The 24,914-nt window shown below is 38.0% G+C and overlaps 1 protein-coding gene across 7 annotated transcripts; it reads left to right on the plus strand.

Annotated features, from left to right (window-relative positions):
* The first annotated feature begins 463 nt into the window (after window positions 1–463).
* nsd1b (nuclear receptor binding SET domain protein 1b) lies at window positions 464–24,898 on the plus strand. Of its 7 annotated transcripts, none has more exons than XM_059526704.1 (24): window positions 477–889; window positions 968–1,098; window positions 2,727–3,435; window positions 3,910–4,054; window positions 4,213–4,385; window positions 4,476–6,333; window positions 6,430–6,539; window positions 6,639–6,915; window positions 7,164–7,264; window positions 7,639–7,684; window positions 8,132–8,313; window positions 8,714–8,842; window positions 13,760–13,883; window positions 13,990–14,190; window positions 17,098–17,277; window positions 17,468–17,624; window positions 17,730–17,935; window positions 18,642–18,754; window positions 18,841–19,110; window positions 20,577–20,693; window positions 20,781–20,922; window positions 21,023–21,129; window positions 23,055–23,256; window positions 23,501–24,898. In XM_059526704.1, the coding sequence occupies exons 3-24, from the start codon at window positions 3,085–3,087 to the stop codon at window positions 24,013–24,015; spliced, it is 5,706 nt and encodes a 1,901-aa protein (XP_059382687.1). In that variant the 5' UTR covers window positions 477–889; window positions 968–1,098; window positions 2,727–3,084; the 3' UTR covers window positions 24,016–24,898. The 7 variants fall into 7 exon arrangements, with proteins under 7 accessions (XP_059382692.1, XP_059382690.1, XP_059382691.1 ...); XM_059526705.1 differs by having other exon boundaries at window positions 477–843; window positions 934–1,098; XM_059526703.1 differs by having other exon boundaries at window positions 477–843.
* The last annotated feature ends 16 nt before the right edge of the window (window positions 24,899–24,914 follow it).

Raw genomic sequence — 24,914 nt, forward strand, 5'->3', positions numbered from 1 at the left:
AGCAGGAAACCAAATGCGCCGTTCACATGTTTACACGTCCAAATAATATAAAGATCAACACAGGTTCGATGTCATTTTCATATGTTTGAAACGCGATTAAATGAAACGGATAAGTGATTTGTGCTGCGTTGCCTGCGGTATTTATGTATGCCTTGTTTGTTACACAAAATCCTCTTAGTATATATAAATGTATATACCACTATGACACTGTTTATTGCTTAGCACCGCTGAACGCTCGTGTATATCTTAACACGCACTCGCATTTAATCAATTAATGCGAAAAAGCGTCTTTGAAAACGAGTCACAACTTCTTGAATGTATAAAGCCCTACTTCACTTCGAAATTTAACACTTTGTGGCCTGTGCCAGCACACGACAGACTCCATCTTGAATGATCAAGAGGGCTGAACTTGAATAAAATCGCGTATTTTTATAAGGTCCCTATTGTTTCCGGGTTTGAGTTAAATGCAATGCATAGGTTGATTTCAGAATAGGATTATATGTGATTTAAGGAAAATACCACTTGAGGGTAGAAATGTTAGCTCGGTACAACAGCTCAGTTTCTTGCAAGGGAGTGGTAAAATATTATTAATAGGACACCAAATGTTAGATTAAACGTACATTTTGAGCGTTTTATGAAATATATAATTGTATTTTGGGATAAAGTGAAGCACAGGAGTTGAGGAGAGCTCCTCACACAGGGGGTTGGGTTGCCGTGCCGATTGGCTGCTGTTCACAGACACATACAGTCACGGGCTTGAAACAGAACCAGGGGCAGGTCGACAGCAAGGAAACCATAATCATTGAAAATTAAAAGTACACCGTCCGTGTCGTAACCCGAGAGGTATGTTGTGACACAGACATCGCGCACTGGAAAGGTTCCTCTCTGTGTGGGTGTTATAATGCATGTGTTTGATGTGTTTTTATTTTGAAGGGGTAGAGTGATGATGGTATGAATGTGTTCTCAGGTTCTTTGGCCTACTACTGCAGCTGCGGCTGGGATTTTCTTCATCCACTTTCACAATTTGGGAAAAAAGGTCATTTGACGCGCACAAGCGAAGAGTTTTCGATATCAGTGACATTGGTCAGCATGTAAATGGTAAGATTCCATCGGTGTTTCCTTAGGCATCACATTTTGTGTGTTTTAAAATAACGAAATATTGAGAAGAGGACCGATGTTACTCTGTGAACTCGTGCTGATGTTTGTTCGGGAAAGAGATTTTATTCATATAATATCATATAAATATTAATGAGATTAGCACGCGTGACAATGAGCCCCAGCGCTGCCAGCTGTACATGTATGTCATTACTGTATCTCATCATGTTGTACTATATGTGCACCCGCTTTTATTGCTGCGTTCCTGTGTTATGGAATATGCTCTAAATAGTATCCTTTACTGCCCCTACTAGGAATAGCAAGCAGTACGTTATTAATCCGCTTCGAATGTACAGTGGCGCTAGAAACTTTATGAACGCTTAGGAAATTTATTTCAACATAAAATTTACTTACATTATAAACAAATCTTGATATGAGTATAATATAATTAAATAAATTACAAACGAATATTTGTATTTGCTCATGTTGTAAATTCCACTTATTTATTCAGCAAAATTATTCTGGAGTAAATATATTTTGGAGAAAGGATATGGACATCTAGAATTATCAGATCATAATAATTCAGAAATTAACGATTCAGTAAAAATGGCAGGAATTGGATCATGTGTTTAAAATAATGGGATCTCTATCTCTGTCACTGTCTGGTTGAACGAGAGTTGCAAAAGTTATTTCTATAGAGTGGTGTTTCAAAAATCTACGCAGAATACAAATAGACACTCTTACTGTACAAAGAATTGGTCGACTGCAAAAGTCTCTCCAGAAGCAGGACATAATTTTCAAGGAGGTCACAAAGAACCTCAAGTTAACATCTAAAGATCTTCACGACATTGGCTAAGGTTTGTGAGTCCACCATTAGGTAGACATGAAGTTTAGCAAGGAGGATGCTATTGCTTCAACGAGAGAGAACATGCTACTTGACAAAGATCATGTGGATGAGTCAGAAGACTAATTGAAATATATGTTGTGGGCTGAGTCCATAATAGAGCTTTTTTGTTTTAAAGAACTATTACATTATAGTACAATGGTGGCAGTTTAATAATGTGGGCTGCTTTGCCCGATTTGCAATCATTGTTGGAACTATGAATTCTGCCTTATACCAGAAAAATGAATTCTCTTAAAAGATAAATAATGAAGTGTTTCTGCGGCAAGACCACCAATCTAAACATTACTTTTGTAGCTTGTCTACCACTGAAAGGTTCAAGTAGAAGAAATTTAATGTTTTGCAACAGCCAAGACAAAGTCCTGATTTTAGCCCAACACTTCCAGCATAATAATGAATAAACATGTGTAAATATGTCAATATATAAACATTAATTATATATATTTAAATGTACTTAAAAGACATAAACATGTAAACAACAAAGCTGGTCACTTGTTGGCTGTACCTTACTATTTCACAAAAGCACACACAGATTTGTCTGCTGATCTAATTTCAAGCATTTAATCTTAACCTTTTAAATCTAAATGCGTTTTTAAGGAGTTTTTTCAGTCAGCTGAATGAAAACTTTGAGTGGTGTGTATTATTATTAGCATTTTAGAATTTCTAAGCATTAACTGTTTTAACACAGATGAGGTGAATGTTTATATGCATATACAAATTTGTTTTTCAGAAAATGAAGCAGTGCCATTATGATTCGCCCACATGTGCATACTCTCAGTAATGCAACACATTGCCGTACCTGTCCACAGGTGCCTGATCCACTAGAAAGTACATGGAAAACATCACCAGCCAGCAGACACACACTTGGCTTTAACCCTCAACCTTCCTGTCTCATCTGTCTATGGGTTAAAGTCTAAGAGTCAAAACTTACTTCTCATCCCTAGAGAAGCTTTAAAAATCTGACTTTTTAGAATCAGGACCTGCCTCTTTCTGCCAAGGACCCACAAGTCTTATGGGACAGTGTGCAGACAAGGAACTCAGATGGGGGCGTGGTAGCCAGATTGAGCTGTTGACACATCCATCTCAAAATGGATGCAGCTTTGACTGACAGCTGCACGTCCCCACCTAGCCCTGATTTTAGTCTGGACTCATCCAGTCCATTTGCAAATGGACTGCACTTTGAGTCAATACTGTTTGAAGATGAGGACGAGGATGAAGTTATGAATCCAGAGATGGAGTCTCAACTGGAAAGAGTGTCATGTGGCTCAACGAAAGAACATACAACAAATTCAAAGTTGAAGACAAAATTGGATGTCAAGTCTAGAAACAAAATTTCAAATGCTCACGCATCTCTGGGGCAAAAAGCTGTATTTAAAGACAAGTCTACAAGTGATTGTGGGCTTTCTTCTCTTGTGAGCAGGTCTGCTGGGATTATAATGGCAAGTTCTGGTTCTGTCCCACAGTCCCCAACATCAAACCACTACCAGTATTTTAGATATCTCCTCATACTACAATCAACTGTGACACTAGCTCTTTTAGAACATGTAAAATCTTAGAAACTGATAAAATTTTCATTATATTAGCTTAGAGAGCAGTACATTTTTACAATTTCAGAACATTTCTTATTCTTTGGGAGAGTATATATTTTGCATCAAATGCCATTAAGAAAAAATTGTGTGGTTTTATTTTTGTATTTTCAGTCTGACCGTACATATGTATTCTTGCATAGGCAGGTCTTTGACCAGAGAGAATTTTTTTATTTTTATTTACTAATATAATACCTTAGAGATATGTATATATGCAGAAATGCATATGCTAAAATTCTGAGTGAATCATATATTTTTTTAAGTTTTTGTAGGTGATACTGAAAATAAAGTAAACAAAACTCATTTATATATGATGTCTACCAGCAGACGAAAAAAACAAAAAAAACAAAGGCTCTACCACCAGTAAAATATTTGGAGGGCGAAGTAATATGGGCTAAATTCAACCGTAGACCATGGTGGCCATGTCAGGTGACTGTTCACCCAGTTGAGGGAGTTTACCACAGAATTAAAGGTAAGTACACAAACACAGAAGACATAAAACCACAGAACACCCATTCCTGATGTTATGAACCATATTCACAACTTTTTCAATGGCATTTTCCTCCACATAATCCAGCTAGAAAAATCAAATTGTCCTTCCTTACATTTTTTTGTGCAATTATGTTCCAGAGCCACCAGATAGGACCAATCGTCAGTATTTCCTCAAGACATTTGGGGAACCTGAAGAACAGGCATGGGTCCCTGAGCGATCTACTCATATATTTGTGGGTGGATATCAGTTTAACAATCTCCCTTTTGTGAGGGGAAGTGGACGACAACAAGATGAAAACACCAGACACTCTGTAATTTCTGAAACATCCTTTCAGTTAAATGGATATTGTGACACCTTTTTAAAACCCTTGTGAAATTGTTACTCTTGGGTTACTTTGCAGATACCCAAGCGTTTTCTGAACTCTTGGAGAGCTAGTGTGCTTGAAGCAGAAGCACTTCTCCTGGAGAAGCCAAGGGTCACCACTCCCTGCTCAGACCTCACCAAAACAATCCCTGAAGGAACTACAAATAACACAGAAAACAAATTGTCCGTGCCAGTGGAATTACCCAACTTTAGTCCTCTGACCAATGGAACGGTTACACAAAAAGACCATCTGAACACCTTACCATATAATCAAGGGTCTAAAAACAAAAAGAAACAGAGAAAGTCTTCAACACATTTAAAAAAATCTGAGGAATTTCTTTATGAAAAGGATAAGATTATGGAAGCTTTGGACAGTCCCTACTCTGACATTGATTCTGTACCACAGATCCGAAGATGTCCCAAAAGCACTGAGCAAATTTCGAAGCACTGCGCTGTTAATAATCAGTCAAACTCAACCTCAAGTCAACTAACCATTGCAAATGACAAAGAGGTAAAGAAGAACGTGGAGAACCAGGGTGGCCTTTGGTTTAGCAAAACAGGGAAAGGTCAGGTCAACGGGGGACTTAGTCGTGCTGGCATTAAATCTGTGAACTGTTCTTTTGGGAAGGTATCTTGTAAAATTAAGATGCCAGATTCCGCAAGCATGAAACCCAAAGACAATCACATCAGCGGAATTGAACATCTATCTACAGAAGCCAGGAAAGCTCTCGATAGGAGAGTGAAGTGCCTTCCAGCAAGTAGTCGCCTGATGACAAGAGCACTGAAAGCGATGGAGGAGGCAGAGTGGATGAAGAAACAACTGGTAAACCAAGAGTCAGCATCAAATGTCGAAACAGAGAATTGTGTATCTTTTTCTGATGTTACAATGCCTGAAACAACAGATGTAGACAACCATGTCCCTTCACAGAAGATGCCAACTACAGCAAGATGTGACCTGAAAGAGGACTCAAAAAGTAGCATACGCACGCAGTTATCATCAGATCTTCTAAGTTGTAAGGATGATGCAAATGTAGTCAAATGTGAAGATGAAGCTTCTTTGATATCTCAAGCACCTGTTGCCTTTCATTCATCCAAATGCAAACAAGAGAGGCATGCTTCCGATTCGTCTTCTAGTTCTACTCCATCTTTGCGCTTAAAGATGGAAGATGTGAAAAACATGAAAGAAATAACTTTCAAATCACTAACAAATGAACAGAGTGGCCAGCCTTTGTCATTTCATCCTGATGCAAACTATAAGTTTAGCACATTCCTAATGATGCTCAAGGATATTCACGATAGCCGGGAAAAAGATGGAACTACATTGGTAATAGAACCGTTGCCTATAAATGAACTTATTAAAGAGGAGCCATCACTGATTCTAGACGTAAAAGATGAGATGAACACAATAAACACAATCAATCAACAAAAATGTCAGCTGGGCAAAACTGCATCAAAACAGAAGAAAAAACCAAAGTCAAGGACAAATATGATATCAGGAATTCAGTTAACCTCTACTGTGTCGAAAAACACTCAAAGACCTAGCAAAAAAATTTGTTCAAAAAAGAAAACCACTGAGATCCCAGCAAATATCCACTCAAGAGATACATTTGACGAACTGGTATGTGAGCACCAACCGCCCTCAAAAGAACCAGAAACTAAGTTCTCGGTTAATGTGCCTAAAAAGCGTTGGCAAAAGTTTGACCAAGTCAGTGATGAAGCATTAAATGTAGTTGAGTGTACTTGTATTCAAGAAACACAACAATTAACGTCAGAAAATTGTGACGTTTTGGTGGGTGATGCAAATAAGTCTTGTCCCTTTGTGCCTGTGAAGGAAACTATAATCAATGCATCTGAAAATACTCAAGGCAACTATCAAAAAAATGACATCCCAACAGGTAAAATTTCAATGTAATCCATGCTAACATCATCTAAGGATAATATGTAGTTGTGGAATTTTAATGTGGGCTCAAAAATGTTTATGCTTTTCACAGAATGCAAACGTATTAGAAAACCCAGCAAAAGACTCATAGAATGGACAGAGGAATATGATCAATTGTTTTCCACTAAGAAGAAAGCAAAAAAGAAAGAGTCCTTTACTAAGGTAGCTCAGTTCATGCTAGCTAATCAAGTTGGATGTGGAAGTTTTCTTGTATTCTGTAATTTACTTCTAATTCTGGCAACTTTTTAAACTTATGAATAGGTTGAAAACAATAACTGCACGGGCACAGTGGAGAAAACATCTGGCGAAAGTGTACAGAAAGCTCAGGTGACAGAACAAGGTGTGTCAAGGCCCCTGCCAGAATTACAGACTCCTCCTCCAGAAGACCGGTCTCGGAGCACTCCTTCAATAAATCCATGTCAAGAGAGGCAGGTGTTGTCTGTAGACACTTTTACTCCACCTCCAGAAACAATCCCATCACCACATGCTGAAATTTGTCATAAGGAGGAGCTTCAAAAACAAAATGCTATAGCCACTGGTGAGTAGCTCTTTCTGAAAGTTTACATAATTATGAAGTCACAAATGTTTGGAAAATAGTTTGATATATATATATTTTTTTTTTACATTTCTGCCATGTTGTTTTTGCATTGATCATATGTAGACCTATAGTAAGCTAGAACCACTCTTTATAGCTTTTATTTTGTTTTTAGGGCTAAGCATATTCAGTACTTTTTATCATAACACAAATAACAGTTAAATTAAATAATATTTTCATCATTTAAATAGGTGATGGTGTGTGTCTAAGCACAAAGAGACAACGGAAACCCACCAAAAAGATTCTAGAAAGTTCCATAGAATCTGAACCAATTCTTGTGCCAAAAAGAAAGGTACTTGTTTAAACTATTTTAGAAAGTTTACTTTGATAGATAACTACATAAAGAATATTTGTTAAAAAAACCATCTTGCAATTGTAGTCTTTTGCAGTTTTAGCCAACTATTAAGTACTACTTTTGCCTCAATAAACTCCTAACTGCTGCTTATTCAAAGTTAGTAAGGTACTTGTTTAGTTAAGGTATGGGGTAAGATTAAGGGATTTTAAATATAGTAGTGCATTAATGAGTTTGTAAGTATTATTGAACAGCCAATATGCTAGTAATATGCATGCTAATAAGCAACTAGTTAATAGTGAGTATTGGTCCCTAATGTGTTACATCTTAGTCTAATGAATGGAAAATTGGACTAATAGCATTATCATTCACAGGTAAAGTCACAAAAGATTTGCTCATCTGGACAATCTGTAAATTCAGGTATGATAATTAAAAGCTTTCAAGACGGTTTGTTATTTTATTTAAATCATAAAGTTAATATTATTATTTTGGGGCATAGCTGACAATCAGAAACAGTTCCAGGACCCTGTTTCTTGAAAGTTTAAATTGTTGTCAGTTATGTTAAACGACACTGATAAACTTAATAGCAGGTTAATTTAGGTTAAAATCAGTTCAGTAGTAGAAGTTATATTAGAAGAGAATTTTCTAAAATTCAGTTATGTCAAATTATGAGTTTTTCTTCCATTTATGTCGGGAATTTGAAGAAGCCTGAATCGAAAAGAATATTTTTGAAATAAGAAGATGTCTTGAATCTAAAGCAGGGATATTTTAGACAGGCTGCCAAGGAAAATTTTTGTTAACAGTAATTTCAGCAATTTTATTTGGTACCTTGATTGTCTTTTGAATTAATGTGTGTTGTAACTAAAGGCATGGGACAACAATCAACAAAAAGTAAGAACAAGTTGTCTTTTGAGTCAGTCGACACACCAACTGCCCCAATCCTAGAAAGCACCGAGATGGAGACAGAAGTTGCCCTTGCAATGGCTCATGCAGTTAACCCAGAATCAGCCAAGGATGGTTCAGATGATCTCAAATGCTCAGAACCAGAGGTCAGTAAAATGAGTTAGTCTTATTTTTTTATGTTTTCTTAGTGGCCACTTTATTAGTTATACATAAACAGCTACTTCATAATACAAATGTGTAATCAGCAAATCATACAGCTGCAAGAGCACACAGACATGGTCAACAGGTGGATACCATAATAACATCATCTTTGGGCAGAAATATTAGAAAGGTGTGCATTATAATCTGGCCACTGTAACTACCGTAGCTTCTCACATAATCTGTTTACATGTCAGTCATGTGCAGCATTCTGTGTCTAATTAAAAAAAGTTTGAAATGCAGTATTCAGTGTCACAGTACAAATAATAATAATAATAATAATAATTATCTCAACCTTCCTAAATGTTCTCTTATTTAACTAACCTGAACATGTGCCATTTCATTCAGATGGTTGAATCTAGTTATGGATTGTGTTCGGAAAAAGAAGAAAATTCACAATCCGATGAAGGAGTCTCTGATAAAAGGCTCTCAGTGGAGAAAGGTGGCAGCACTTTACTCAAGGAGAATGTGTGTCAGGTAGGTGTGTTAATAAGAACTATAGTTGTGTCCAGACCATGAGACAATAACAGTTATGTCATCTGCCACTTTAAATGTTTAAGCTCATTAAAAGCTCTTTTTTTTCATCAGCTAAAAAAAAATGGCTCTGAAAAAAAAGTTATTATTGTTATGTGGACTTTGCAACTGTCATTATTACTATTTATCATTTAACTTTTATTGTCTACCTTTTATTTATTTTATGAAACAAAAAGTATCAAGAGATCTTTGTATTGTGATGTACATTCATGTGAAATGGATTATCAAAGAAAGTAAAAAATGTATGTTGGGGACTTAAATGGAGGCAGATCTAAATGCAAGCTTCTACACCACTGTAAGAAAGAGCCAGGATTTATGTGGGCTTAATGATTGGAAGTCCAGCACCCATTAGCAAAGAGAAGTCTCTTGTTTTACCAGAAAATCAAATCATTTTCATTAAGAATTATTCGATTAAAATAATAAGAATAATAAAAAAAATACATTGATTGATTATTCACAGTAAGATCTATAACATACATTTAGAAAATAGGGTATATTCTAATTTTAAGGGCCCTATAATACACCCGGCGCAATGCCACGCATAGCGCAGCACAAGTGCTAGTTTCAGTCCGGCGCCATTTGCATTTTCCCGTCCAGCGCCACGTCGTTTAATTAGCAAATGCATCCCCGCGGAAAATGGGAAAATGCGAATGGCGCCGGACTTTAGACCAGGTGCTGGTCTAAAAAAGAGGTGTGTTCAGGCGCATTGCTGGCGCAATGCTATTTTAAGGAGCTAAAAATAGACTGTGCCATAGACGCACCGCACCGCAGCACACAAACATGCCAAATATAAAAAATTTAAGGATTACAATGCATAAGAATTTTTTGTAGGCTTTTTATATGTATATAAATGTGTTTTTTGTAGGCTTATTTATATTATATGTATATAAATATATATATGTATATATGTTTTATATATATATTTAATTAGCCTACAAAAAATTATTATGAAATATACAGGTCCTTCTTAAAAAATTAGCATATTGTGATAAAGTTCACTATTTTTCATAATGTAATGATAAAAATTTAACTTTCATATATTTTAGATTCATTGCACACCAACTGAAATATTTCAGGTCTTTTATTGTTTTAATACTGATGATTTTGGCATACAGCTCATGAAAACCCAAAATTCCTATCTCTAAAAATTAGCATATCATGAAAAGGTTCTCTAAACAAGCTATTAACCTAATCATCTGAATCAACTAATTAACTCTAAACACCTGCAAAAGATTCCTGAGGCTTTTAAAAACTCACAGCCTGCTTCATTACTCAAAACCACAATCATGGGTAAGACTGCCGACCTGATTGCTGTCCAGAAGGCCATCATTGACACCCTCAAGCGAGAGGGTAAGACACAGAAAGAAATTTCTGAACGAACAGGCTGTTCCCAGAGTGCTGTATCAAGGCACCTCAGTGGGAAGTCTATGGTAAGGAAAAAGTGTGGCAAAAAACGCTGCACAACGAGAAGAGGTGACCGGACCCTGAGGAAGATTGTGGAGAAGGACTGATTCCAGACCTTGGGGGACCTGCGGAAGCAGTGGACTGAGTCTGGAGAAGAAACATCCAGAGCCACCGTGCACAGGCGTGTGCAGGAAATGGGCTACAGGTGCCGCACTCCCCAGGTCAAGCCACTTTGGGCTACAGAGAAGCAGCACTGGACTGTTGCTCAGTGGTCTAAAGTACTTTTTTTGGATGAAAGCAAATTTTGCATGTCATTCGGAAATCAAGGTGCCAGAGTCTGGAGGAAGATTGGGGAGAAGGAAATGCCAAAATGCCTGAAGTCCAGTGTCAAGTACCCACAGTCAGTAATGGTCTGGGGTGCCATGTCAGCTGCTGGTGTTTGTCCACTGTGTTTTATCAAGAGCAGGGTCAATGCAGCTAGCTATCAGGAGATTTTGGAGCACTTCATGCTTCCATCTGCTGAAAAGCTTTATGGAGATGAAGATGTTGTTTTTCAGCACGACCTGGCACCTGCTCACAGTGCCAAAACCACTGGTAAATGGTTTACTGACCATGGTATTACTGTGCTCAATTGGCCTGCCAACTCTCCTGACCTGAACCCCATAGAGAATCTGTGGGATATTGTGAAGAGAAAGTTGAGAGACGCAAGACCCAACACTCTGGATGAGCTTAAGGCCGCTATCGAAGTATCCTGGGCCTCCATAACACCTCAGCAGTGCCACAGGCTGATTGCCTCCATGCCAGGCCGCATTGAAGCAGTCATTTCTGCAAAAGGATTCCCGACCAAGTATTGAGTGCATAACTGAACATAATTATTTGAAGGTTGACTTTCTTTGTATTAAAAACACTTTTCTTTTATTGGTCGGATGAAATATGCGAATTTTTTGAGATAGGAATTTTGGGTTTTCATGAGCTGTATGCCAAAATCATCAGTATTAAAACAATAAAAGACCTGAAATATTTCTGTTGGTGTGCAATGAATCTAAAATATAGGAAAGTTTAATTTTTATCATTACATTATGGAAAATAATGAACTTTATCACAATATAATAATTTTTTGAGAAGGACCTGTATATAGTAGTGGTGGGCATAGATTAATTTTTTAAATCTAGATTAATCTCACTGTAATCTTGGAATTAATCTAGATTAAAATGGCTCATTTAAATTCTGCCAAAGGCATTCAGAATATGTGTGCTACCCAAATAAAATAATGACTAAAAGTAATGTTAAGTCTTTGAGAATGGGTTTCTCAAGCCAGGTGGTGCATTAGACCAGGGGCTCATCTCCTGTTTCCAAAATGCATCACAAACTGCCTGAGAAAGCTGTAAACGAATTCTTTGCTTACGGATTCCAGCGTTCACGCGGTTGCGGTCCGTCAGTGCGTTCCTGGAGCGTTGCTTCTGCAGCAGTGCAGCGATCGTTCACGTACTGAGTAGTGGACTGAAAACACGTCCTGTGTGAAAGCACAATGAGTATGAGTCCGTGCTGCTTCTGCACCACATACGAAACGCACACGGACCGCATACGTACTGCAGACGGATTATGTGTGAAACAGGCGTGCGTCTTGTCGAGGTTTCCATTGAGCTTCTTTAAAAAAAAAAAATTCCCTGAAGCAAACCCGACGGAATCTTAGCTGCATCCATGTTAGCATGTCACGTTTGATGTGGTAATTTCACAGTAGGCATACACACAGGTTTAAAGACTCGTTCTCGCCCCCTACAGATTCGTCTTGGTATACATCCATGCTAGTGTTGTCAAAAGACCCAGTACTTCGGTACCAAGTCGGTACTAAAAAAATTTAAATGTGACGGTACCAGGTTTCTTTAAGTACCGGTAGTACCGAGGTCCCGTTCAAACCCGGTTCAGCGCTATGATTTCCGCAAAGCAGAAAACGAGGACGGAATCTCAAAATCCAGTCATGAAAATGAAATTGTTTTTAATATGGACAGTCGTGGAATTTGTCAAAGTTAGCATAAATTAATCAAATCAAATCTCCATATGGACCAGTATCTGTAAATGTTAAGCCACAAAAGTAGTTTCAAATATGAATCCTTGTTCTGCACGTCTCTGTGTGAATTAATGAATGGCAGAGACGTGCGGGTTTGTTTACTACATAGACTGAAGCGCATGACGCTTGCATTAATTTCATCATCTGAGCTTCAGAGCTTCTCTCCATCAAGCGATCTGAACTTTTCAGTTCATCTCAATGGACGCACAGCGCACCTGTATTTGATGCTCTGTAAAATCTTTGTGAAGGCACACGACTCACCGTCGCTTTACTGATAGCACTGTTTCTCACACATGCAAAGAGAGAGAGAGCGAGAGTCTTACCATGCTGAATCGACACGCTATATGTAAACTAATCACAATAAATAAATCACAATATTTCTTCCATGTTTTCATTTTAATAGCAAATCCCCTTTATTTACCAAAAATAAAATGTGTTTAAATTTCATAAATTAAAAGACAAATTAAATTTGGGTGAAACTTGTTTACTGTTTTTCATAATTATATAACTTGTAGAAAAACTTTAAACACAATTGTAAATAAGTATAAAGAATGGCATTGGTTTTATTTTTAGTGCTAAAAAGTTTTTTTTTTTTTAATTAGCATATTTTTGTGTTTTGCTTTGGAACCGAAATTGGTACCGAGAACCGTGGATTTTTTACTGGTATCGGTACCGATTACTGAAATTTTGGTACCGTGACAACACTAATCCGTGCTAAAATATCAAGGTGAAAGTCATCATAGCCCGCGTAATATAGACCCAGCTCCCAACCCAACTTTGAGAATAGATTAACGGCGATATTTTTTTTATCGCCCGATAAGAGTCTCACGTTAACGCAGCACGTTAATGCAGATAAATGAAGCTCCGTTTCATCTCGGAGACTCGTTCTGTCTTTGCGCTTACCAAGTTCCGCCGTGTAAATAGCAAATCCGTCATGGCACGAGCGCAACTGGCTCTTAAAGGGAATGGAAGATGAGACTCTGATTGGTTTATTGCACGTTACGCCCAAAAAACACCCATTACTCATTAAGACAATAGGGACAACCCGTTTAGACCATGCCCCCGTGTGTGGCAACTTTTTTTCCGTCGTTAAAATAGCATAAGTGGATTTGGACACGCCCTGAGTGCACCTGCGCCGTGCACTTTACAATTGGCATTTAGATTGTTAAAATAGGGCCCTAAGCCAAATTTAACCATGGACAGATGACAGAGTCAAATATAATTTTTTTATTAGACAACTCTTAACAATATTTAAGACTAAAAGTGGGTTGAGTGATCTTAGGATGTTTTAGCAAAGTGATTTATCCAATCTAAAATGTTACTTCTCTAAATTCACCTGATAGCCATGGTATATTAGAACACACCTCAATGACCGTCTGTTTCTGAAGGCATGTGAGAAGCAGGGAGACCTCCTTTTCTGTGAAGGGCAATGCTGTGGGGTGTTCCATCTACAATGCACTGGCCTGAACGAGCCTCTTTCAGGGAAATTTTTATGTCAGGAGTGCACATCTGGTAAGAGCTGACTTCATAATTCACACATCAACAATTTTAAAAAGTCTTGACATAATTGTACAGTTTTACTGGTCTTTGAAATCTGGTTTTGTGAATGTTTTACTAGGTATACACTCATGCTTTTCTTGTAAGAGCATGGGTGAGGACGTCAGGCGCTGTATGCTTCCAGGATGTGGGAAGTTCTACCATGGGGAGTGTGCTGCCAGCCATGGACCCACAGTACCTCTGAACCGGGCTTTTCGTTGCCCTCTTCATGCCTGCCTGTCGTGTTTCATCACAAACCCTACCAATCCATCTGTATCTAAAGGTTTGTTGTGCTTAGAGCAGCTACATTCTACATCAGGAGATGCTACATGTGAGAGCTGGTTCACACTGCCTTAACAAACACCAACAACTGCATCAGAAAATAGCTGGTTGGTGGCAATATTAAGTTCATAAAATGTAGGAAAGTTGTTATTTTTTCATTTTTGCAGGTTTAAACATTTAGAAATACAAAAATATAAAAAGCAATGACATGTACACTTATTTTAGAGCTGACGAGGACATTTACCTCATCATCATGGCAGCAGTCTTTTGATGTCGCTTTGGTTGGGGCAGTGTTCATTAGCATTAATACAATACATGACACTACAATCTGAACTAAAAGACTGAGGATCACACAATACTGGATTCTTAAGTCATTCCAAACACAAAATGTCAAACAACTAATGTAGAAACGTGCCTCATTGCTAGGAGATGCTTGACAAAATAAAATGATGTGTTCTAAAATAATTTAAAAAATAATCAAACTTCAACTGGATGGAATCATAGTATTCAGATTAAAAATCAGAGACTATGCAGAGACAGTCTTCAGTGAAATATGCAGACTGACTGTGATTTTGTAACTAATGTTGACTAACTAACCTCCAGACTGCAAATAAGGACAAGAAATTTCTCTATTTTAGTTTGTCTAAATTATTTTAAAATAAAACACTAAAAACTAAAATCAATAATTTTAAATGATAAAGGTGAGTCTAGGCATCACAAAATTATAATTTTACAGTATGAAAAATACCTTTTCATTTTGAGATTAAATATATTTGTAAATTTAATATATTAATATCCATAAAATATATATTTTTAAAGCCGATAACCAATATAGTAATAATACCAAATGAACAAACAGTAATAATAACCAAATAATAACCAAACAGTAATAATACTGCTGATTTGAATCCAAGTTTGCGCTCCAGTTTTTGTAACGTTTTTGTTAGTTTTTCCTGTTTTTTTGTTTCTCAAACACGATCAGTTTTACCAGGGATGAACTGCTGAACATTCAGCAGTACACATCACACAATCTTCTACCAGATTTCGTTTATTCAGACTTTTGCTAAATGTTGTAGTTGGTGGAGCAGCGGTGCTTATCAAATGCTTTAGGACAAGCAGATGGGTCAAGCGAGCCGGCACGCTCGTGGAGATTCGCCAGATGAATGCTAGGCAGTACCGTTCAAAATCTGCACTGGCTAGCATTCATCTGGCGAATCTCTGCTCCCTACCCAACAAAACGGACAAACTTCTTCCGCTCTCCCGGACAAATAAGGATTTTTCACACTCTACTGCTTTGTGTTTCCCGGAAACCTAGCTGAATGATGCCATACCAGACAGCGCATTAAATCTGCAGTGCTTCCATTTGTTCAGAGTGGACCGTGATGCAGAATCAATGGGGAAAACATGTGGTGGCAGGACATGTTTCTCGATCAATGAAAGGTGGTTTACAGATGTAACGGTGTAAAAGAAGATGAGCTCTTCCAATCTTAGAAGCTCTTTTCAATAACTGTAAGCCGTTCTATTTGCCATGGGAGTTTCACTCGTTCATTCTTACAGCAACTCGCTGATGAGATCACAGACACAGAACATCCAGACTTAATCATTCTTTAATAAAGCAAATCTCTCCTCGTGAACTGCCAAAATTAAGTGAAGTGACGTGTGGCGTCCCTGAATTTGTGCTCTGCATTTAACCCATCCAAGTGCACACACACCCGGAGCACTGGGCACCCAATGCTGCAGCGCCTGGGGAGTAGTTGGGGTTTCGGTGCCCTGCTCAAGGGTCTCACCTCAGTCATGGTATTGGAGGTGGAAAGAACGCTGGTTATTCACTCACCCCACCTATAATTCCTGCCAAGCCTGAGACTCGAACCTGCAACCTTCGGGATTACAAGTCCGAGGAACTATGCTAAAAAGCTAGAACACCAGTTTTCTGCCAACGACCCTGCATCAGTGTGCAAAGACGTAACCAACTACAAGACACCATCCACCAGAACTGAGGCCAATAAACAACTTGCTGAAGACTTGGATGAGTTTTACTGTAGATTTGAAACTCCCAGTCTAACACCCCACACCCACTCTAAACATCTCTCCACAGAACCATCAACACCTCCTGCAACCCTCCTCTTCCCCACTCCTACGTTTCAGATCGGTGAAGATGATGTGTACCAGGTCTTCAGAAAGAACAAGAGAAGAAAGGCACCAGGCCCAGACGGAGTGACACCAGTATATTTGAAAGTCTGTGCTGACCAGCATGCACTCCTACAACTCACCATTATTAACAGCACTGTGGCTGCAGTGGAGTCATTCAGATTCCTGGGAACCACCAATTCTTGCCTACCCTCCAAGAACTGTATACATCCAGAGTGAGGAAAAGGGCTCAGAAAATCACACTGGATCCCTCACAACAAAGCCATCTCCTTTCTGAACTTTTGCCATCTGGTCGGCATTACAGAGCACTGAATACCAGGACAGTCAGGCACAAGAACAGTTTCTTTCCCCAGGCAATCTATCTCATGAAAAGTTAATTTTCTCTCATTGTGCAATAACCTAATACTGATTTATCACCCTAAATTGTAGTACATCCCTACAACTTATTTTTTATTCTATTCCCATTATTATCTATAGCACACCTCTACATACAATTTTTTTTGTATGGTTTATATAGATTTATGCATGTGTATCTTATTCACATCTTATTTTTATTATCCGTGTGTTGTTAATGTCTCTGTGTACTTGAAGCTTGTGACACCAAAACAAATTCCTTGTATGTGCAAACATACTTGGCAATAAAGCTCTTTCTGACTTCTAACTGATATATCATACTAACAAACATGTAACAGCATGTAAATTACACATATTTTAAATTTGCATGCTTTTATTATGAAATTCACTGTATTTTATGTCTCAGGCCAGCTAACCCGCTGTATCAGATGCCCTGTGGCATATCATGCCAATGATTACTGCATACCTGCTGGGAGTGTCACACTCACCGACAACAACATAGTATGTCCCAATCACTTCACACCAAGAAAAGGCTGCCGCAACCACGAGCATGTCAACGTCAGCTGGTGCTTCGTCTGCTCAGAAGGTTAATTCAGCTGCATTGGACAGCAGTTTCCATTACAATTTGCAGCTCTGATTTCATGTGCAGTAATCAATTTCTTTCACATGGCTCTAGAAATCTTTGATGATTCTTTCAATTAAGCTTAAAGAATGTCACATTCACTTTATATGACCACAACACTTCCTCTCTGTATCTGTATCACTTCTCTCTACAGGAGGTAGTCTGCTGTGTTGTGAGTCATGCCCTGCGGCGTTTCACCGAGAGTGTCTGAACATCGACATGCCAGAAGGCAGCTGGTACTGCAACGACTGTCGTGCTGGAAAGAAACCGCACTACAAGGAGGTAGTGTGGGTAAAAGTTGGTCGCTACAGGTCAGCAACCACAAAACCCAGTCTTAACTTCTTAACATTTACTTTCATCAATTCCTGGCTTTTTTAATCATTGTACACAACAGTTTCTGCTCTACTGTTTGATAGATGGTGGCCAGCAGAGGTTAGCAATCCCAAAGACATTCCCGAGAATATCCTACGCATGAGACATGATGTCGGAGAGTTCCCAGTTCTTTTCTTTGGCTCTAATGACTACTTGTGGACTTACCAAGCCCGTGTTTTTCCTTACATGGAGGGCGATGCCAACAGTAAAGAGAAAATGGGAAAGGGAGTGGACTCTACTTATAAGAAAGGTATCTTTTGTAACTAATTTGATTTTGTTTTTGCTATTAGTAAGCAATCAGATTAACATTTTTAGCTCAGTGAACAAAACCGGTGGTAAAATTTATTTATAAAATTATGACAAATCATGTTATTGACCATATTCAATGCTATTATATCTAAATAAATTAAAAATAAAATGCTAAAGCAGAAAGTAAATAATTTATGCATCACAACCTTGTAATATACAGTGTAATAGATGGATATTCATTGTGAGCATTGCTAGTTTCATTTACATGTTAAAATATTAATAATAGTTTCTAAAAAAGTAACGTTTTTAGAATTTAAAATAGAATTTTAATTCTTTTAATTTAATTTATAGAAGACAGATATACAGTATGCAAATAAGTGTTGGATGTTGGATTTCAATTACATATGCAATAGTGACCACTACCAATAAATAATAAAATTGTGGCTGATAACCAATATGGTACAAATATATTGTGCGTCCCTAAAAAATTCAATGGTCTTGGGGCAACCACCCTAGAAACTGCATATAAACATGCTTAAACTTGTGGAACTTCTTACCAACTGCATAGAAATGCCTTGACAAGCATGCGGAACACCTTAAGGCAACTCTCGTAAAAATGAAATTGTATTATGTGGTCCTTGGTGTTGCTTAAATCAGTGCTTAAATGAAAAATGATTGCTGAAATCCAAATGTTCAATGTGGTTCAGCATTGGAAGAAGCTGCAGTAAGGTTCAAAGAACTGCAAGCCGAGAAAGAACTACGGCAGCTGCAGGAGGACCGACAAAATCACAAAAAACCTCCACCATACAAACATATTAAGGTACATGCTCCTACAAGATACACTATGAGATTGATTGCTAACTTTATATAATGACATTACAAGTCCTAACTAGGTCAATCTCTTAGGTGAACAAACCAATTGGCAAAGTGCTGATCATTTCAGCAGACCTTTCGGAAATTCCTCGCTGCAACTGCAAAGCGACGGATGAGAACCCCTGTGGTATGGATTCAGAGTGCATCAACCGCATGCTGCTGTACGAGTGTCACCCACAGGTGTGTCCCGCAGGTGAGCGCTGCCAGAACCAGTGCTTCACCAAACGACAGTACTGCCAGGTGGAGATCTTCAGAACGCTGTCTCGAGGCTGGGGGCTGCACTGTGTTCACGACATCAAAAAGGTTGTTAATATATATGTTTTTTTTTTTTTGTTTTTTTTTACCAAAACCTGATCTGATTTCAAATGTTCTTCATGTGCAGGTACTCCATTAACCATTATTGGGGGATATTGCACCAGAGGGATGTTTTCATAGTTTCCATACCTATTGGTTGAAGGAACTGGGAACATTGTAGGAACTGGGAACAGTTTTAGCTATCAGAATGCCTTTTGGGGGACTAAATTAGCTCCTGCTTTAGATTAGGGTTCAACCCAACACAATAGAAACTACCATAGATGTAAGTGTATGTTAACTGGCCAAACACGTGCCATATAAAACACTGGTACCTACTATTTTTAAAAAGCTTACTCCATACTTACTAAGTCTACACACATGGAAAACAGCAATGGACCCATGCTGAAGTAAAGGCACTTCTCCGTCCTCCAGTTGTCGACATTGTTGAATACTGCGTCTAAATGTCTTGGTCAGCTTAAATCACTTCAGAGTTCCTACTGCCGGTGTGAATGCAGCCAGGAAAATGGCCCTATTTTTCAGGGGACTGCCATGGTGGCTAGTTCCTATAACTGAGTTCCTGTAACTACCCAGTGTGAAAGCTGGTTTCTTACATGCAAACAAACAAAACCCAAAGCATACTTCCCTTGTCTGTTTTCAGTACAGTCTGCTGAATTTTTTGTGAATTTTTCAGCACAGTCTGCTGATTTTTGTGTTCGGTCAGACTTGTGTGCGAACAACAGTGCACGTGATAGAATTACTTATCCTCACACTGCCCCAGATGTAGATGATTTTCTGTCTTCAGATGAACTACTTATCTTTAGAAAGGTAATCCATCTCTGTGTGTCCATGTAATGCAAATGTACGGGACCCAAGAATTTTTTAGCTATAAACCATCACTTCCGGCCAGCTGTCATGCATGGATTCATGAGAGCTCCATGAGGCTCCATTTAAGCTCTTGTATGACAGTTAGCTGGAAGCAATAGTTTATAGTTTAAAAAGGTTTAAAATATTATTATATTTTTTACACAACCATTGTTTTGCTTGCCATGTTTACTTGTGAATGTGAGTTTTTTGGAGTGACATTTTATTTGTTCATCTGAAGAAGGAAAGTGATAATACAACTGGGATGGCATGGGGGTGAGTAAATGATAAGAATTGTTTTTATTTGGGGGGGGGGGGTTGAATATCTCTTTAATGCTCATAATTGATGCTTAGCATGTTACTAAGCTAAATCTAACAATATTATAACAATATCATAAATGTTGATTCTCTTTAACTAATCACACATTGACAAAAACTGTTCAGTTCTAGAGTAAACAAATAAAAAAAAATAGTTTTTAGCATTAGAATTTTTCCATGCATAGGCAATTTCTACAATAAGTCCATCCTCCCTCTTAAAATATATCTATAGATTTGTTTTGGATATAATTAGCCCTTCTTTCTAACAAATTCTTTGTTTTCAATTTCAACCGCAGGGAGGATTTGTTAACGAATATGTTGGAGAGGTGATTGACGAGGAAGAATGTCGTGCCCGGATTAAACATGCTCAGGAGAACAATATTGGCAATTTCTATATGCTTACATTGGACAAGGTGTATTTTAAATCTACAACACTTGTTTCATTTTTATGTGATTTCTGTTATGGGAAACATAATATGTTGTTTTGTGGTTTCTGGAAGGATCGAATTATTGATGCCGGGCCTAAGGGAAATGAAGCCCGTTTTATGAACCACAGTTGTCAGCCGAACTGTGAGACTCAAAAATGGACAGTCAACGGAGACACACGTGTTGGGCTTTTTGCACTTACAGACATCCCTGCTGGTAAGTCGAGTTTCATTTTTATGTAGAAAAAACATTGTAGTGCAGCCTTGCATTTAAACATTTTGCAAAAACATTTTAAGTGCTGATGTTTTCTTCCAAGGCACTGAGTTAACATTCAACTATAACCTTGAGTGTCTGGGCAATGGGAAGACAGTGTGCAAGTGTGGTGCGTCTAACTGCAGTGGATTCCTGGGAGTAAGGCCAAAAGTAAGGAGATGATCCCAAGGGGTGGGGGAGGGGGGTTATAAATATTTCAGAATTATTATCATATAAAAATAAATAATGTGAAAACCAGTTAGCAATCTATACTAAAAAATAATTAGAACATTTTACATTCATAATAATTATTAGTGCTGTCAAACGATTTATTGAATTCAAAATAAAAGTTTTTGTTTACATAATACATGAGTGTGTACTGTTTATATTTATTGTGTGTGTGAAAGTGACATGACATTAGGGCTGCACGATATTGGGAAAAAATGACATTGCGATATTTTATTTTTCTGCGTTATATATTGCGATATGAAATCTAATCTATTTTTTTCTTACAAACAAAAATGGGGTGAGCACACTTACATTCTCATTTTACATGATTTAAACATCAGAGTATCATTTAAATTAGAGTAAATTATTTGTTTGTAACTTTAGGATATGGTTTGAATTGTTAACATATTAACTAACATGAACTTACCACGAGCAATACTTTTGTTACTATTATTTATTAATCTTTGTTTATCTTAGTTTATAAAAACACAGCTGTTCATTGTTTGGTAATGTGACTTCACAGTGCATTAACTATGTTAACAAATACTGTACAACTTTTGATTTCAACAATGAAGGCTATAGCCTAAATGTTGAAATTAACAATGTTGTAGAAGTGCAGTTTAGTAATAGTAAATGTTAAATAATGTAGTTAAATAGTTTAATAAATAGAACATCATTGTAAAGTGTTACACATTTTTTTTATACACCAATTCAGACGTCTCGTGAGTTCAGTGTTGGACAGGTCAGTTGTTTAAACCATTCATTAAATTGAATCGGTTCAAAGGAATCATTAGTTCGCGAATCAGACGTGTACGGCACGCGTTGTGTAATTATCTCTGCAGTTTAGGATATCGCACAAGATTTGACAACACAGAAAACATTTCATTACTGGATTGTTTTTTTTTTTTTGACACCATCGTGTCAATTGATTTTGATTAATATGCGCAAGGGAGAGAGAGCAAAACAGCGCTCGTGTTGTTTGAAGACGGTGAAGGTGAGTGCGCGGCCGGGGCTCGCTCGCGCTCTCTCTCTCTCTCTCTCTCTCTCGCTCTCTGCTCATTCTTATATGCGCCCTGTTAAACTGACAGGACTAAAAAACACATGCAAATGATAAACTTTCACTCTATGATGGTAAAGCTGTGCAATTAATCCGCGAATCACATTCGTCGAGGGCCGGGGAGCAGCTGGCCTGTACAGTTAATGAATAACGGATCAACTACGACAGCCTACATCGCAAATCCTGCGATGTGACTATCGTGGATTCGTACATCGCGATATCGATGCTTAAACGACACATCGTGCAGCCCTACATGACATACAGCCAAGTATGGTGACCCATACTCAGAATTCTTGCTCTGCATTTAACCCATCCAAAGTGCACACACACAGCAGTGAACACAAACACACTGTGAACACACACCCGGAGCAGTGGGCAGCCATATATGCTGTGGCGCCCGGGGAGCAATTGGGGGTTCATTGCCTTACTCAAGGGCACCTCAGTCGTGGTATTACCGGCCCGAAACTCAAACCCACAACCTTAGGGTTAGGAGTCAAACTCTCTAACCACTACTCTAGCCACGACTTCCCAAAATTTAAATATGATAATATAAATATATAAATGCATATACATGTAAATATTTTCAAAATATATACTTTGTGTGTGTATTTATATATACACATAATATATAAATGGAGTACACATACATATGTTATGTAAAAAAAAAAAAAAACTTATTTTGTATGCAGTTAATCATTTGACAGCACTAATTATTATTATCATTATTAATAAATAAAAACGTTTTGTATCTAAAGAATATTTTCTGCTTCGATAAGTGATTGCAAATAGACGTCAACTCTGTGTCTATCAGAACAACCCCCCATCAGATGATAAAGGCCGTAAAATGAAGAAGAAGTCTCAGATGAAGCGTAAATCCCAGCAGGAAGTAATCAAGGAGCGGGAAGATGAGTGCTTTAGCTGTGGAGATGGAGGACAGGTTGTGTCCTGTAAGAGGCCGGGCTGTCCTAAGGTTTACCATGCTGACTGCCTCAATCTCACAAAGAGACCTGCAGGTCAGTCTTGAAGTAGTCTCAAACACGGACCACTCACTGACAATAAAGTCACTAGTAATATAATAAATGAAGTTCATGCATGATTGTGCATTATGTGTTATGAAATCATAGGACAGTTTTCTGTGAGGAACAGATGAAATTTAAATAAATATTTTCTGTAAATTAAGATAAAATGATTCTCAACATCAATTAACAGCTCACTGGAGGGAATGATTATCAGTGAATATCTTGTTTTGTGTTTTAGGCCGTTGGGAGTGTCCTTGGCATCAGTGTGACTTGTGTGGACAGGAAGCAGCTTCCTTCTGTGAGATGTGCCCTAGCTCCTATTGTGTCGAACATCGAGATGGCATGCTTTTTATATCCAAACTGGATGGCCGCTTGTCATGCAGCGAGCATGACCCCTGCGGCCCCGAGCCCCTGGAGCCTGGCGAGATCCGGGAATACCCCCCAGAACTCATGACAACATACCCTATAAACTTCATCAGAGCTACTAAAACCAAATCCACAACCCTAAAAACTACAGCTGTCCCGCAGGCTTCCTCTCCTCCTGATGCAGCCCCCCAGGTGTCCTTTAGCCCCTCCAGAAGCCCTCCACCAATTGACATCTCTTTAAACTGTGCATATTCACCAATTTCTTCCTATGAAGAAGAAAACACAGAAGAGGAAGAAAGTTTGATACAATTAGAAGGGGATGGTGAGAAGAGCGTAACTCCAGATAATTCGGATAGATTGAGGATAAAGAAGAAAACCGAAGTTTGAAGGTTTAATCTATGGAAGCAAACTGACTTGAGGTTTACATTTCCCAACAGACCTCTTTATAGCCATGCTCTCACTGCTTTCTGATGTACATCATCTTTTCACTACAACATACTTGAAGAGGGTACACAAAACACTTTGCATCCCTGTCAGTAATCCCTTTGATGAAGAGGACAATGTTTTCTGGAAAAATGGTTTCAAACACTGATTAAATAGAACTGACTTTATGCGACATCATGCGAAATCCGACTGTAGCCAATGTTATGTATTTTCTTTCTGGGAATATGAAAGATGTTGAACATCCCAAAAAAGCAACAATGAAGAGAATGAAGATACAGTATTTAGGGAAAGGAATATATTTTTCCTCAGAAACTCCATTGCCTTCTTCAAGTCAAATAATAATGACTATAAACTCATTTACCAAAACTGATTTGTGCTGTATATTTGCTCTGTGAGCAAATGGTACAGAAATTAAGCTTAGTGGAAACTTTACTATTAAGTAAGTGGTTCATATACACTTCCTCGTCAAAAAACAAAGTTACGGAATACTGAGGAGTCAAGGATTGAGTAATTATTGCTGTTCTAAATATGTTTCTAGCATGTTGTAGGTTTGGCAACAGTTCTTTAAACCCTAACTGATGCACTTCACAGCTTTTTATTTCTTAAACAACCAAGTCAAAAGACGTGCACGTCCATGTTCCTGCATGACAATGTCAAGGTTCTTTGGGCCCAAATTGTGAAAGATTGGCCACCACAGAGTCCTGTGGGGAAGAATTGTTGCCAAGCATATAACGTGTCAGAAACATATTAATCATTGAAATAATATTTCAATCCTACAATGTTATGTATTTGCTTATTTAAATCCAGACAGTGACTTTTTTTTTGGCCAAGCAATTTATTTA

The sequence above is a fragment of the Carassius carassius genome, chromosome 36 (assembly GCF_963082965.1).
Source record: "Carassius carassius chromosome 36, fCarCar2.1, whole genome shotgun sequence".
Taxonomy (NCBI): Eukaryota; Metazoa; Chordata; class Actinopteri; order Cypriniformes; family Cyprinidae; genus Carassius; species Carassius carassius.

Excerpts from the sequence above, each read along its gene's own strand:
- nsd1b (XM_059526704.1), top strand. The coding sequence starts at position 3,085 with ATGGATGCAGCTTTGACTGACAGCTGCACGTCCCCACCTAGCCCTGAT. Across the intron at positions 4,386-4,475 it reads ATGAAAACACCAGACACTCT|ATACCCAAGCGTTTTCTGAA; the intron begins GTAATTTCTGAA and ends GTTACTTTGCAG. Across the intron at positions 6,334-6,429 it reads AAAAAATGACATCCCAACAG|AATGCAAACGTATTAGAAAA; the intron begins GTAAAATTTCAA and ends TGCTTTTCACAG.